Source organism: Xenopus laevis, chromosome 8L (genome assembly GCF_017654675.1).
Source record: "Xenopus laevis strain J_2021 chromosome 8L, Xenopus_laevis_v10.1, whole genome shotgun sequence".
Taxonomy (NCBI): domain Eukaryota; kingdom Metazoa; phylum Chordata; class Amphibia; order Anura; family Pipidae; genus Xenopus; species Xenopus laevis.
The window spans coordinates 95,123,713-95,141,516 of record NC_054385.1 but is presented as its reverse complement, the minus strand read 5'-3'; the positions used below and the strand labels follow the sequence as shown (position 1 = coordinate 95,141,516).

Below are 17,804 nucleotides of genomic sequence, written 5' to 3'. Positions count from 1 at the left end.
GAAATTAAAGTTTAGTGGCCTTTCAAGTGAATCTGTTTTTCATGTTTTCCTCCATTTCTATTTTAAGCATCTTTAACCTTTAAAGTGATACTGACACTAAAAAAAAAATCTCAAAATATTAATGTACTTTATAAGTTACCTATAGGTCATGTTGATGATTTTTCATTGATAGGTCTGCTTTTGTAAGTAATTGTTACTTGAAGTTCCTAGACCTGACTGTTTTGCCAACACGACTGTCCCTTCTCAAAGTGTCTGTTATAGATTCTAATGCTAACAGACTATAGCTGCACAAATATGGCAGCCCCCTTGTAGAGGAACATGGCTGGATCATTTTGATAAGTAAAAGCATAGGCCAAATACCTTTATGTCAAAATTATAAAAACATACTGAGACAATTTTATAATAGAGGTATAAAAAGGTTTAATTTCTAGTGTCAGCATCTCTTTAAAGAAAAACATAAAACTGATGGGGGAAACATATTTATTAACTGGGCATCTTATAACGTAAGTAACAATTTAAAATGCTATAGAAGCTGTTACAGTCTGGTAAAAAAAACTGATCATGAGGGAAAGTTCATTTTCTAGTAGGACAATGATCCTACCAAACACAAGGCCAAAGCAGTAGTCTAGAGAACAATAAGGTAAAATGTCCTGCAATGGCTCATATAAAGTCTGATCTCCATTCAATGTAGAATCTGTAGTATTTAAAGTATTTAAAAAATTGAGTTGCAACAAACATCATCTGACTATCCTGAACAACCTGGAGCAAATCTGCATGGAAAAATGGGCCATAATAGCTCTTAAGTATACCCCCAAATAATTACAGCTGTTATTGCTGTAATGAGGGCATTTTTGGATATACCAGGCATCAACCCCAAAGGTTTTTACCATGTTATGGCTGGAACAGCACTGGCAACAAAAGGAGGCTCTACAAAATATTATCTAACGTGTGAGGGTTTGAATACTTGTGCAAACTTTGCAATGCTACTTGCTAAAAATGTTTCTAATAAGTATGTCATGTTGGAGGTGTCTCCTGCAATGAGCTAATGTTGGAGGTAATTTGGTCTTCTGGCTACAACAGAACTAGGCACAGGAGTGTCAGTCATTGCATAAATCTTGCACTTCCAGTCAGTCTGGCCACACTTTCATACTGAATGTTAAGCTGCTTGCCTATTTTGGTCAGCAAGAGTCTGCCAGGACCTCATAAGTGCTACATTAGAAATGGATGAAAATCAATCCAGTGTTTTCTTATGCCTCAGTTTATTTAAGATGAAAGGGTTGTTTGAGGTTACTTCAGCTGCTGTCTCCATATCTTCCATCTGTAAATGCAAAAAATAAACTAGAGAAACCAACAGAAAGTGCTATTACTTAGGTGAGGATCAACCAACTGCATACCTTGTAATGGTCCTATTTTTCAAGAAACAGTCTCAAATAACAGATCGCCAGTGGGGTGGGGTTGATAGAAACCAGGTAGAGTTTTGGGCGACTTCCACATGTACCAAGCATAACACAGACAGAGATGTATGTGGATTGTGCAGAATTGTTATATTAGAAAAATAATAAAGGAGATACTTTAGTTGAGTAATAGGGTTCATGTATACCAGCTGGGAGATTTTGAGCCTCTTTAACTATTGGTCACTTTTTGCTAGGGCGGAAGTCCCAAAATGTGTAAAAGTTATCTCTTGTTAAATAGTCCACTTCAAACAGAATCAGCAAACTCTGTTATCTAATGGCTGTATTGCTTTTGTGTAGCCCTACTGCGACCCCAAAAGCCTCTGTGGGAGTCAGGGATGGTGCCACTCTTGTCAATGACACTATTGCTCTACATAAAACTCTGAGCTGCTGAGTAGTTATTGGCCACTGCTTTATGTTCATCGCAGCGGAATCCTTGAACATCACAAGCTAGAGTCCTGCAGCGGGTCGGGTACCCCGTGGGTTACCCGCAAAAACCTGCAGTACCCTGCGGGTTGCGTTTAGAAGTTCCAGGTGCGGGTATACCCGCGGGTCTGCGGTTCTGCGGGTTGCGGGTCAGGCGTAAATACAATTATACCGCACCTGTTACTTCGGCCAATTGTTTCTTGGGTGCACGTCCAGAGACCGGTTGCGGGTCGGGCCGCAGGTCTTCTCAATATCAATATTCACTCCTTTCTTCTGGTCACGGCTGCTTCCGATGACGTCACTTCCAGTTTACAATGACAGCACTTCCTGTTTTATGCCTTTTTTCCCTGATCACGTCTACTCCCGATGATGTCACTTCCGGTTTACAATGACAGCATTTCCTGATTCTTGATGGTCAGCGGGTCGCGGGTCCGGGTTGCGGATAAGGTACTTGCTGGTAGGGTCGGGTAGCGGGTCCAAGCAGGTAAGAATGCGGGTTGCGGGTCCGGGTTGCGGATTGCAGGTTGCAGGTACGGGTCGGGTTCGGGTCCCAAAAAATGGACCCGCGCAGGACTCTATCACAAGCCTCTATGCCTAGGTCCCATTAAGCACAGAGATATGTTAATCTGTGTGGATAGTTTCTCACCAATGTTCCCTCTAATTCCTTCTCGGCTATGTGCACACAAAAAATTATTTCGGGTGCACCTAAAAACTGTGCTCAGGTTAGAATAAATGCAAAATTTTGTGTTTTCACACAAATTGTATGTGTAAACCACAATTTGTGTACTCGCCCATTTCTATATCATGCGTGTGTATAAGTCTTCGGTAAACTACGTATGTTGGCCATCTGTGAACTTGTATGTCCCGATTCACTTAATTGCTAAATTTATGTGAAATGTCATATATGTGCACAATACGCCACTCACACCGTTCATTGTTTTAAAATCAAGTAAAAAGGTGAAAAAATGGAAAACATTGATTGGTTTAGCCTTGATGTGCACAGCCAAATAAGAAATGGTTATAGTAAGTAAGTATAAGGCTGGAGACTGGACCTCTGTACTGAAATTACCGTATTATGTAAGTAAAAAATATAGCTGATACATAAAGACATTTTTCTTTGGGATTAAACAGTCAGAATAAATTTGTTCCTAAAGCCCAATTTTTAAGAAAAAGGGCAAATCAATCCAACATTTTTGTCTTGCAGAAAATGATTCTGTGACTGCTCAGGAAGCTGCATGAGATATATGGGCAACACTACCTTGTGTTCCATTAGAGGATGTATTATTTATCCACAGGATTACTCCTGCTGCAGCTTCATATATATTCACTAGCTGTGACATCTACTGTTATGAACTCTGCAGCTGAAAGAATATAAACTTGGCTGTCAAAAGAATTCCATGAAAATCCCTTATGATTCTGGTACAAATGTGTAGCTAATATATGCACATTTTATATATGGGACACATACTGGAGGAACCAAAACAATGCTTCTGAGTCCCAAGAGGGTCAAAGCTGCCACACAAGGAAAATAATACAGGCAGCCACACACACACATGTAAAGAAACAAGTACACAATTATATATACACATTAATACCCACATGAACTTTGCAATGGGGGGCCCAAAATACTGCTAGAATGACAAGATTACCACAGGAGCGGAATTGCCCATAGTGTATGTGTGAATTGGGATAGGGATTAGACTGTAAACTCCGGTGGGGCAGGGATTGATGGGTGTTATGTATAATTTCTGTAAAACGCTGGGGAATATGTTAGTACTATACAGGTATGGTACCTATTATCCAGAATGCACGGGACCTGGGGTTTTCCCGATAATGGATCTTTCTGTAATTTGGATCTTCATATCTTCAGTCTACTAGAAAATCATGTAAACATTAACTAAACCCAACAGGCTGGTTTGGCTTCCAATAAGGGTTAATTATTTCTTAGTTTGGCTAAAGTACAAGATACTGTTTTATTATTAAAGAGAAAAAGGTAATCATTTTTAAAAATATGGATTATTTGATTATAATGGAGTGTAATTCGGAACTGTCTGGATAAGAGGTTTCCGGATAACGGATCCCATACCTAAATAATAAATGCAAAATAAACTTAATAGTAAATAAACTAAATAGTATGGGCACAGCAGGGACATAAACTCTACTGTAGATATATACACTGCTGTTAGACCACAAAAGAACCTTAGAAATTGGTTTAGAGATGAATTAGAAAAATATAAACTGCTCAAGAAATATAAATACTCTGGAAGGTAAACAGGTCTTGAAGGATGAATGCAGAGAAGCTTTAAGAAGCACCAAAAGGTATATAACTATTGGATAGATGGTGCACTTGTCTTGCCAAAAGGTAGATGTTTCAAATCTCTCACTTAATAATTGAGATGCTACTAAAATATTGGAATTTCAGTAACATTACTACATCACCAACTTCTTTAAAACTGCTCCAACTTTAAATTACTCCCCCCTCCCCAATTATTCCATTCTAGGCAGAATCCAGCGGCAGAGCTGGTAGAGTAGTGCAGATCATCTTTGCTAGTGGCACATTGGCGATATGATTTCTAAAATACACGTGCTCCAATCTAGTTGCAGAGAAATGGCTTCAGTGTGCCTAGGGCACCGGCATCAATTCATATCATCAATGTACTGGATGTAATTCAGTGGTTTTCATACTAATGGGCTGGCCCTTCTGGGGGGGGGGGGCTGAGGCAATGGCAGACCAATCAGAGTGAGAATTTGGGAGAGTGGCCATTTGCTTTACTAGATACAGCTGAAAGCCCAGTTTGAAGGTCCGTTGTGGTGAGATTTAGGGTGAATATGGATTTGCTGTTCTAGATATTCTTGGAACTATGGATGGATTTGGTGCTATTTCCACATATCTGTGCCAATTTTATGAGCTATGGGAAACCCTCACCACAGGTTGGTCTTGTAAGGGGGCATGAACTAAAAAGCTTACAACCAAAAAGCTTACAACCACTGCTGTAATTTCTTAGTTAGTGCATTTGACTTCAGGTATGTTACAGTAAACCTAGCTATGATTAGCAAATCAACAGATCCCTTGCTAGACTATGCAATAAATGCAAGTTGGTAGGCTTCACCAGTCACATTTAAATCAGATGAAATCAATGCAGCTGGATTTTCTACAAGTGCCATTGATTTTTCATAGGGCTAAGCTCATGAGTATTTAGCATTTAATAGTTGTCTTGGTTATATAAGTTCCATGCAGTACGTATATACTGCTTATTCATCAAATTCCACTAACAGCTAGGCAGCCAGTTTCACCGGGAAAACCTCAGCTACACAAAACACAAATCCGCAATATTGGACTAAACTCTTGTTGCAGGAGATGCATTTGACAATTGATTTCTATTTTTACGCAATTCCATTACGTGTGAAACTATGATTAATATTGCTGGGGGGGGGGACATGCTTTCATGTATGTTTTATATTTCCTATGAACTCACAGATTTAACATATCAAACATAAGCAGATAAATCAAAGTTTCTTTCCCAGTTTTTATAACCATAGCAACAGGAATAAAACTAAACTTTTCTTTGGATAGATTTTATGAGAAGCTGTACACCAACGCATTGCAGTGTTTTACTGCAATGTATTATCAATGTTCCACAGCTAATAGAGGACACAACACATTGCTCATCTAACAGGCCATGGTAGCAATAAACCTGGCAGGGATATTAAAGCATAAAGCACATGACATTAAGCAGCATGCTATCATTGCAATGTGTAGTGTTTTCAGTGGGCTCAGATAAGCCACATAAACATTTCACTGGCAATGTAGTAAATAAATTGAGTGTGGGTAAGAATGCTACCTATAGAAGATAAAACATAGAAAGGACAGTATTTTATTCCAGAAAGGTGGCAACTAGGCATAGGACAGGGCATGTAAATGAGGTTAAACTACCACTCCAAAATGTTGTATTTGCCTGCAACTCTACCACAATATATTGGTGGATTACAATATATTGGCCCCTGGGATAGGCACACTTGCTTCCTATTACTAGGCAGTGTTTGGTGCTACAAGCAGCCAGCCAGCTCAGGATAAAGGCCAATACAGGGATTTTTAGAGGTAAAAAAGGCTTCTCTACTCCTAACTTGTGTGTGCACTGACAGGCACAGCATTAACCCTTCATTGGGCATACAAAAGGCGCAGACTGGAACAAATCCACTGCATGTGCCACTGGCCTAAGAGCCCAGATGCTATGGCAGCTGCTGTAGCGAAGCCCCTTTATATACAAAAATGGTCTGAGATGTAATTCCAATGTTATATGCAATGTCATTACAAGACCACAATTTTATTTGTGTCCCACTGGTCACAATGATACACAAAATAGAAACAAATTCTTTGCATTCATTGTCTTCCCAAAGTTTCAGTACTCACCCCAATTTCTTTGTATCATATCTTTATATAGCACCACATGTATTCCCGTTGCTGTACACTTTATTAATATGAAACGGCATGAAGTCAGAGTTAGAAGCAATGCAAATTGCAACAGTACATCAGTAGGGTAGAGGATTTTTATTATGCCGCAGCTACAGTTGGAAAGGAATTGGCTCAATAACTGATATATTCAAATCCCCACTATAATCAAATCCCCAATGTTCATTCTCTGAGCATGTTTTAATACTGTTCTGACAAGCTCCTAATACCCACTTGTCTGAAAACACTATTGTAATCCAACCTGCCTGCATTTTGTAGTCTCTTCAGAAATACTCAGGCTGTGCTTCTATTTACACTGAATTCAGCGCCAATTTTGTCTCCACTGCAGCACGCATTTGTAAAGAGCAGGAAAGGTTCATGCATTATTTATCACCAGTTTGCTCTGTCTCTATAACAGCTGCAAAACAGAGGAAATACTGTGTATCAAAGGAAAAGGCTGTTATTATTAACTGCAAGTCTGCAGTACAGCAAATCTAAACAGTTAGGTCTCATATATATATATATATATATATATATATATATATATATATATATATATATATATATATATATATATATATATATATATATATATATATATATAAGAAATGAAAGCGCTCAAGGCATATATTACAAAAAGAATCTTTTACTCCATCAAGAGAATCACGGACATTGACGTGTTTCGATCCTCTAGGGCCTTGGTAAAGGTCCCTGTGTGGACCGAAGTACACGTCGGCTTGCATGTGATTTCACAATATAAATTGATTATATCACAAGAGATCTCGGTGTTGCTGGTCTTCTTTTTGCTTATACTACACATTACCGTGCACCCGAGGAATGCTGCAAAGGCGGAGTGCTGCCCTTACCAAGTAAGTATATATATATATATATATATATATATATATATATATATATATATATATATATATATATATATATATATATATATATTTGCAAGAAGAGCGACACTCACAGGGTTTTCTTTGCAGTCAAAAATGTGTTTTATTCCACTCAACGTTTCGATCCCCCACAGGGATCTTCGTCAGGAGATTGTTTGTTTGTAATCTCCTGACGAAGATCCCTGTGGGGGATCGAAACGTTGAGTGGAATAAAACACATTTTTGACTGCAAAGAAAACTCTGTGAGTGTTGCTCTTCTTGCAAATATCTAGTATCTCTGTGCTGGCACCCAGGTTGCTACAAAGTCAATGGAGTGCACCTTTGGATTTGGTATATATATATATATATATATATATATATATATATATATATATATATATATATATATATATATATATATATATATATATATATATATATATATATATATATATATATATATATATAGTCAACTACAAGAGGTCCTCTGCACTCAACCCATTATCAATATATTTAAGACAGAGACATTTTGTGCATACTGCTACTAAAAAATGCCTTACCCTTTAAACAACACAGGGATTGTTTGTCCATATATTGCAATATGTTTAAGCTGGTCAACTACGTCAAAGTCATCCCATATCTGGCTAGTCCTACGCTTAATTTTCATCTGATTCATTAAGAATTCAATTGCTTAATTATACATTTTACAAAGGGACTAAGTTTTACCTGCAACTTTCTAGCTGCTTTCAAAGTAAAACTCCCAAACTTGGCTGCCCTTTTATTAGACACCAGTGGGATCACCTGACTATAGCTTGGAAGACTTTGACTTTCCCTTGTTTGTTATATATATATAGATAGATATATCTATATTCCTTATGGAAAATATAATAGTATTTCAGCAGTGACAATGTTTATTGGATAAACAGAAAATATGCAATATGCATAACAAAATTAGATTTCAAAGTGTGTTTAGGGTCATTGTCTTGATGGAATATCCAACCCCTGCGTAACTTTAACTTTGTGACTGATGCTTGAACATTATCCTGAATTATCATTGTTGATATTGGGTTGAATTTATCTGACCCTCGACTTTAACAAGGGCCCCAGTGCCTGAACTAGCCTTCTTTTTCCGCCATGCAAAGCTCTTTTTGTTATGACCAAATAACTAAATTTTTTGTCAGTCCAAAGCACTTTGTTCCAAAATTACTGTGGCTTGTCTAAATGAGCTTTTGCATACAACAAGCAACTCTGTGGTGTGCAGAAAGGGCTTCTTTCTCATCACCCTGTCATACAGATGTTAATTGTGCTGAATTGTAGAACGATGTACAGATACACCATCTGCAGCTAAATGTTCTTGCAGGTCTTTGGAGGTGATCTTTGTGTTGTCTGTAACCATTCTCACAATTCTCCACATATGCCGCTCCTGTATTTTTATTGGCCTGCCAGACCTGCAACTGTGCCTGTGGCCTTCCATTTCCTGAGTACATCCCTTACAAAGTGTCTCCTTCCTGCTCCACCCTCTCTTTCTTCACCTGCTTGTTTACACAAATTTTTAAAGGGGAACTATCACAAGAATTAAAATGTAATATACTGTAAGTTTCTTCATACTTAAGTAAGAAACTTTCTAAATACAAATAATTGCATTTCTGAAATAATCAAGTTTATGTTCACTATCGCTCTCTCAGCATCTATTTCTCTTCATTCTGTCTTCATGCTGGGTGTCAGATATTCAATGATAGTTGGGTGTCAATATATCTTATAGGGGAGGGCTTCCTTTCCTAGCAGATGAATTAGAGCTAACTGATTCCAGTACAAACAAAATAACTGGCTTTTGCACAAATTTTGCATGTAGAGAGACAGGATTTCTGGCTCTAATACAACTTCTAGGCAAAAGGAGCCCCCCCATAAGATATATTGGATCATTCAGCTGACACCCAACTCCTGAATGAAGACAGAATGAAGAGAAACAGATGCTGAGAGAGGAATAGTGAAGGTAAACTTAATTATTTCAGAAACGCTACATAATTTTTAATTGATTGTATATAGAAAGTATGATGAAGCTTGTATTAAATGTTAATTTTAGTGATAGTTTCCCTTTAAGGTAGGAACAGGGTGGGGGAGGGGTATTTTTATGCAGACACCATGGTCCAGGCCCCTTTATCCCTCGGGCCCTGACGCTGGGATCTGCTTCCCCTGTAGCTCATGCTAGTGACCACAAGGGTCCCAACATCTGTTCTGACCTGGACACTATCTGCAAGGAGTTTGAATGTTTTCCCTGTGTCTGCTTGGGTTCTTTACATACTACAGTCTCCTCTAACATTTCAAAAAACATACAGGCAGGTTCAACGGCTACAGATGAAATACACCCTAGTGTATGTTGTGTGAATGTGATATGGACCTTAGACTGCTCCACTAGAGCACATAGTAATACAAATAATACATAATCTCTGTAAAGAACTGCATGACATGTTAGCTAAATGAATAAACATAATAAATAATAAAATAATTTAGATTTAAATATCTCTTGCTTCAGCATTAAGCCATATCTGTTGTGCAGTATTCAGTATTCACAGAATCCAAACATTCTGGATTCTGTGCACCCCTAGCAAATTTCCACTTATATACATATGGGACTGCCCAATGGACATCCTTTAGGTATTTTTCATAGATACATTAGTAGAGGGCAAAGGAGGAGCATTTAATCATTACCGCTTAACCATACAATAGTCTGAAGAACAAAATATTCTAATAAATTAACCTTGAATTAGTATTTTTTGTTGATAATACTGGTTATTATTTGGTAATAATATTCACACATTCAGTAGTGTAATAAACTATGTTCTGGTAATTCTTCTTGTTTTACATAACCTTCCTTCTGACGCTAAACAGCCCTTCCCTGACTGTATACTTCATTATATTTTTAAGTATAATTAAATACCAAATAGATAGCAAGCTCAAATATAATTAATGTTATCGTTAATGCAAAATGACAATAGCAGCCATCTGCATTACTCTGACACTTTGATTACAAGCACTTGTCCTGTAATGATTAAACAGATATCGTCACTAAGTTCCCTTAGGATTCTGGATCCATGAAGGGTAATGAAAATGTATTGACACGGTGGATCTGCATTAATTATCTGGGTTGCAGTTGGATTGTTATTAAAGATTAATTAAGGTAGGGTACGGAAGTAATGGTGGAAGACCCGAGTGAATTCTACTCTCTTGTGATTTGCATCATAAGCAATTAATTTAAATATTCCTTGGCCATGAAAGCTAATTATATGAACCATATGAATGAACCAGGGGTGGAAGTGATGTGATTTTATACACAAAGGGAAAGTTAGGAAGGGACTGTGCTTCATCTGGCAAAGAATGGAATTAAATTTGACACGCCCATCGCAAAATGGTAGCCACATAATTCTCAACTCGTTCCATATCTGACATGACAGTGGAACAGAATGTCATAAATAACAGTCACCTCTACGTAACTGCCTAACCAAGGTCTCCTGTGAATACAGCTCAATAGATTTTAGGAAATATTGTTTTTAGAAACGCTTTATATAGTGGTTTATCTTGGTAATATGGCCAAATCTTTCATTAAAGAACGGACCATATACAGAACCAAATTTGAGCAAACATTACAAAAATGCTTCATCTGTGAAAAAATTGCCCTTGCTAAGTATGTAGATTTGGTTCTGTTAAGTACTCACCGAAAAGTACTAGGATTCTACAAAATTGTGAACCAAATCTTACAAATCCTCAGCATTTCTGTTTTATCTATGGCTCCATGAACTCTAAATTTATTTCAGGACTAATGACCAATGAAAAGCTTTATTAAACACCCCGGACCAACAGGACATGGTGTGTTCCTGAAGGTGCCCATGCCTCTATTTCAGGGCAAAATACTCGTATAGTGGCAGATGTGTGGCTCTTGTAAGGGCTCCTAGCTTCCATTTCTTGTTACACTGTGTATTGTGTGCAGTTGGTCATATTGTACCCTATAATGCCAGTTAATGAGAAATATACAGCATCCCTTTCATTGTAGGTTTTATATAAGGAGGACAGTAAGTATAGTAACAAGACATTTTCAGGTTAGCTGGCCTTGACTTCTGGTAACCTCTTGCCAAGCACATTGCCTGCACTATGCTAAATTTTAAGCATTTCAGAGCATGAGTTATGTGAGATAGGTTGCTATTTCTGAGCACCCTCTGGGTATTTTGTCCGACAGTTCTTTCTCTATACAAGTAAAAGATGATGATATTCATAAATGTGAAGGCAAGAGGACAAGGAAGGTCAGCTTGAATGTACAGAAATTATGCTAAGAGCTTCACATGAGGGGAGCAGTATAGAAAGTCACTCTGCTACTGACAAGGAGGAAAGCAGCTGGACATTAAACTGCATACATCTAAATGCATAATAATGATTTGGTTTCATCAGGGGGGAAATGTATGCAGAAATAGTGAATTAAAATATAAACTTATATTTACATTCTTTACCACAGTCATGTGTGCCAATGGAAGGCATGCCCAGCAGTGTGTGTTCTTATATTTATAATTATGAAACTATTCTGCCCTCTAGTGTCTATTTTTCATTGAATGATCTTAACACAGCAAGGCTTTCCAATTCAAGGAGGAGGGGATATTAAGTAGGAATTCATGTAATAATGCTCAGCATATTTTTCCCAGTGCACTTTTCCAGAGCAACCAATCAGCAATTATCTATAATTTGTTAACTGCAGGTGGGATAATAGGAGGTTATTATTATATTGGTACAAATTCTTCTACTGTTAGTAAATGACCCCCAAGACTTTGAAGTAACACCTAAGACCCTATTTACTCATTATGCTACCAACTTTATTTTTTAGACCATTTTATGTAAGTTAAGGTGGCCATACATGACCAGATTTAAGGTGCTAATTCGAGTCCTTACGACCGAGTTGGCAGTTATCTGCTCATGTATGGGGCCCTCCAACTGGGCTACCTGGCTGATATCTGGCTGAAAATCAGCCAGATGTTGATCAGACAGGTTTGATTTTCACGTTGGATTGACGACTGCCTTGGCTTGTTGATGCATTCCTCAGCCTAACAGCCCCTACTCTGGTCGTTGTAATCGGATTGTTAGGATTTGGGGCTAAATGATTGGATTAGCTGATATAGGAGGAGAGCTGCTTGTTTGGCGACCTTGCCAAAAGAGGGCATCTTATAATGTATGGGGCCTTTAGTTAAGAAATAAATGAGACTGCCGCCTAGTTATTTTTTAAACTGACATTGATGTAAATGGTTTTCTACTTCTATGTTGGCACAGCCTGCAATGCAAACTAGCCTATTGTCTTTTTAGTACAGGTATAAGATCCATATCCAGAGTGCTCGGGACCTGGGGTTTTCCAGATAATAGATTTTTCTGTAATTTGGATCTTCATACCATAAGTCAACTAGAAAACAATTTAAACATTAAATAAACCCAATAGGCTGGTTTTACCTCCAATAAGGCTTAATTATATATTATTTGGGATCAAGTACAAGGTACTGTTTTATTATTACAGAGAAAAAGGAAATACATTTTTGAAATTTTGATTATTTTGATAAATTACGGACTTCCTGTAATTGGGAGCTTTTAGGATAACGGGTTTCCAGATAACAGATTTTATACCTGTAACTAGTAAATGGTGCTGACAAAATATATATACAGCTAGACTTAAGCCAAATCTGAAATGTTTGCTTCATAGCGCATGAGGCCAGAAAACATGGCACATTATTGATGCACTTTAGATACCTTTGGGAATGCAGCCTAAATGTCAAAATGAAATTTACATAATAATAAACTTTGAATTCTCCAAGTTATGAAAAATATAAAGAGACTGAGTAATTACTTACTGAGCCCTTGTTTTTGCTGTTCCCATTCCAAAGCATCTGGAACATGATATGCTCCTCTTCCAATCTCATCTTCTCCAGGCTCCTGGGAAGATATTCCTGGGAGGGTGAATGGAGGCAGATCAGCATCTCCTTCAACACTTTCATCCGCTGAATCGGTGTCTTTATCTTCCTCCTCCTCTTCTTCTTCTTCTCCATCATCGTCCTCATCATCATCATCTTCATCTTCATCCTGCTCATCACCCTCTACAGCAAGAAGAAGTATAAAACAACATTGCATCTACATCTTCATTAGATCTACTGTTTCATGCATGTTTTATTGGATCTGCATATGCTAGAAAATATACATTTAAACTTCACGTTTAAACTTCTGTCAACCTACACAAGAAGAACCCATTATTAAAAAGTGGTCAGTAGAAATCATATCTATGAATGCTGCTGGCATCATTTTATACCTTGCTAACTCAAAGCTCAAATACTGATCAGCCTGGCTGGTCCGTCTGCTAAGAAACCATGCAAGTAGTAGTGCTACTCATAGGCCATGCTTTTACTGGGTTACTGCTATAACTTACAGTTACTGTCAAATGGAACTTTTCAGATCATCTTTACGTTCTTTATTCCTCTAGTTTTGATTTCTGTTTCTGCCAGCAATCAATGTTTATCACCCTCAACCTTCAGTGCTATTTGCTGCTCTTTCTTGTTTACCAATGGCTTCCCAATTTTCTTCTGTTTTCCACTTCGTTCCCATTTGGCAAAAATCCTAATGCCATGTGACTTTAACCATAGTTTGCTCTACATGCTAGGGTCAGTTTAAATGTTAACGGTTAAGGTTATCACTACAAAGGTGGCCAATGGTTTTGTATTAGTTTCTTCCAACAAGAGATTCACTGTTAAAAGCAATTTTAGATTAGATGAATAGTCGAGTCAAAAGCACAGAAGCATGAGAGACCAGTAAGGCACCAAAGCAGTCAAGACAAGGAAAGACACTGGCAGGTGAGTGGCAATGCAGCACTAGTGCCGAAGCCCTAGCTCTGCCTGACTAGAGAGAAGATGCAGCAGGAAAGCCAAAACACAAAGTGCTGGGTAAATAAGCACAGAGGGGTGTGATCTCGCTCCTCTTAATGCTCTAGCACTTGCATCTGAGGCATTAGTAAATGACCCCCAAGAATTCAGTAGGTAAATCAGATAGATAGAAACATGATTCTAGAACCTGAGCAAATGCTAGTCTAGGCCAGAGGTAAGGCAATGAGAGTTCAAAATAAAAACAGTCTGTTAAATTCTTTTGAGTTATTTTCTGACAATCTTTAGAGCCCATGTTAGGAATGAAAGAGACACTGCAGATAAAAGAAGGGGTGTTGACTGCAGAGGTCTGACACATCAGTTGGTATGAAATGTGACAAGGCAAGTTCTTTGTGGGTAAGTAGCTGCAGCATTGATTGTTAGTATGAATTTTTTGGTACAACATTTTTATTCTATAAACTAAGAGATAATTAGTCCATGTCTGGAAATGATAGCACTGTCAGATATTATAACAATATAGCTAAAAGGAGGAATCATTATGATGTTGGTTTCAGGTCTTGGATAGTTATACAGTCAAAAAAAAACTGTAGCGAGACAGATGGTAGCTCAGTATGGTACAGGACAAAAGAGGAGATAAAATGTTGATTAGTGACACCAAAGCCATTGCAATAAGGATGACATGAGGCTTTCAATTTTCGGAAGGAGTACATGAGCAAAGCTTGGGCCAGACAGCTTGAGTTGTTGTTGGTACAAGTACATGATCTATTATCCAGAAATCTCTCAACTAGTGCTATGCTATTTTTCTGAGTGCAGCGGATGCAATGGGGCCCAAAGCAATGAGAGAGTGTGAGTATTGTTTTTGATTGTAATCCTTAAGGTAATTTAGGGAAACATTTGGTGGTGTATGCTTATTTATGTATGAAGTATAGGAGAGTGGCTATCAATGGAATAACTAGGTATTACTGGGCCCCACATTTTTCATGCCCCAAAAATGTCTAGAGGTTGACCTGTTTTACCAATATTCATTGAAATTGTATATGAATTAGTGCCTCATGGAGCCCCTATACCTCCTGGGGCCCCCCTGCAGCCACAGGGTCTGCTTCTTCTGTAGCCCTGGTGGCTATAACTTCCATGTTTTCATATTTTTGTTTCATTGTTTCTGAGGGGAGTCTGAGGATCTCTGCCATGATGTCCTATTTAAATAACAAACTTATTTACAAAATGGAAGTGTGCCTTGGCACTATTCAAAAAGGTACTTGTGCCCTACATGCTAGTTTTAAACTTGTCTCAGTTGCAATGTGCCTCTTCCGCCTGTTCTACTGAATTATGTACAAGTGCATGTGCTGATGCAGGGGAGCCCTGAAATCACTGCAACAGAGTTTCACCAAGAGATCTGGCTACTAATAGTGCCATTATTAACTCCGTACCTGGTTTTAACACAACTGCATCCACTGCAGTGCCAAAACCGCCACTAATTGCATGGATATTGCACTGCAGTTACAGTGGTCGATGCATTGCGGGTAAATGATACTGCTCCTCCCTCAGCCGGCCAGGGAGCAGAAATTATTAAAAGCCGGGGGTAGACAGTTATATAAGGAATGTACCCTTTTATGTTTAAATGTTTTTAGTAGCCTAAAGGCATGGTGCAACACTTTATGGAAAAACTGATTACCTAGAAAACCCCAGGTGCCAAGAATTCTAGACAGTAGAACCAATAACCCCAAAAAACATAAGGTTAGAATTTGTCTAAAAAATTAAAAAAAAGATGTTCAGGGATTTATAGGCCTGGATTTGTAGGAATGGCCCTAGCGCGGCATGTCACCCAGCCGCATTCACATACATAGCCCTGGGGTCGCACAGGAGTTTTGATTGATTTTTAACATTTCCTGCATACCGATCTCCAGTGCTCCGGATTTTGAACTGCTGAGAATCCTTATGGATTCCCAAGTTCGGTATCTGATATCTGCCCCTAACGTTCGAATTGCTCATTAAATATAAAAAGTACTAAAAGCCATGCAGGTATGACCATGCAAAATAAAGGACATAACAATAGCCTAACATAACAAAAGCTGCCAGGAAAGCTTCAGTAAAGATTTCCATTCACTTATAGGAATAGTGTCAGATGCTGGAGGGCTGGTCAATGGTCAATATACATATTATTTGATGGATAACAAGCAAGTTGAGCTTATATTTCCCTTTATATCCTGGCAAATATGCCCCATCAATCAGCACCTGCCATTATAGACAGAACCCTACACAGCATGTATATGTATTGCCTTAAGCAATGATAGGATAGTTCAGGCTTCATCAACTCAGAAGCAACAGCAGGAATGCTGCTGTTTTTATGCATTTGTTTCCTTTACGTTTGTAATTACCTGTATATGAAATAGTCTCCATACCTCAAACATGTCAAGTCCCCCATATTTGTCTGAAGGATGCATGATTTAAGCCCCTGTCCCCCATTCACCAGCCGTAACAGGATTGTCCTTTACGGTCAGTAATTGGTACCCTGCTCCACCGAGTTTGTTTTGAGAGGGTATATACTTTTGTGAATATCATATCCACATCATATAAGATAAGATCAACCAGGGACACTACAAGAAAATCCATTTGGCAGAACTACACTGAATGTATTTCATTTTAATGCAATCTGTACAGCCCAGCAACTAACGTTTATTAGAAAAATTGATCTGTCAAATGGCCCCGTAACATTTATTTTAGCTTATATGTCTTTTTTACCCATTCACACACACAACGAGGCTGAACAGTTTTTTTCGCCTATTCTAGATAATGATCAAATTAACGACTCAGCAGGAGCGCAATGATTAGTAGTTCTGCAAGAGAGCAGTGGAGCTGCATAACTGTTGGAAACTGATACTTCCTTTCCATCTGTTCCTTACTAGAAATGGTTCTCCCAGTAGAGTGGAGTGTGGTGCCCTCTCCTGGTATATAAGTTTAGGGACACTGCCGTCAGATACAGGAAAATTATAGCTAATGAAGCAATGTTTCAAATATTTAATGAATTATAAGGATTATTAAAAGTACTTTTCCTCTAAGAACAAATATTTTTAAACTATATATATTCACTTTTTACTCCAGTATCCCTGGCACCTTATTCGAAGGCACTATAAAACGTTATAAAAAAAACCCAGATATTGTTGTTTGAGCCAAACAAAACCACCAATATCCATAGTGTATGGATGTTTATGGACAGCTTTAGAGTGGCTGTGCAAGATTCCCATAATTCTCCTCCACACTAATTTTTTTTACATCAAATACACCTTTCTTCTGTTGCAAAAAGGTTCATTCAACTGCATAAAGAAGCCTCTGGCCAACTATAGGTATGGGATCAGTTATCCAGAAAGCCGTTATCCAGAAAGCTCCAAATTATGGGAATATTCTCTCCCATAGACTCCCTTTTATCCAAATAATTCAAATTTTAAAAAATGATGCCCTTTTTCTCTGTATTAATAAAACGGTATCTTGTACTTTATCCAAACTAAGATATAATTAATCCATACGGGGGCCAAAACAAACCTAATGGGTTTATTTAATGTTTAAATGATTTTTAGCAGACTTGATGTATGAAGATCCAAATTACAGAAAGATCCGTTATCCTGAAAACTCTAGGTCCCAAGCATTCTGGATAACAGATCTCATACCTGTACTATCTGGTTAAAGTGCATAGCCTAAAGATTAAAAAAAA

At 38.0% G+C, this 17,804-nt stretch overlaps 1 protein-coding gene across 2 annotated transcripts in view; it reads right to left on the bottom strand.

Moving 5' to 3' along the window:
• The window catches only part of armh4.L (armadillo-like helical domain containing 4 L homeolog), a 74,873-nt gene that overhangs the window by 33,005 nt on the left and 24,064 nt on the right, over positions 1-17,804 (bottom strand). For both annotated transcript variants that reach the window (XM_018230735.2, XM_018230738.2), the window contains exon 5: positions 13,082-13,324. In XM_018230735.2, coding sequence (XP_018086224.1) covers positions 13,082-13,324 — 243 coding nt within the window. The remainder of the gene's footprint in view (positions 1-13,081; positions 13,325-17,804) is intronic.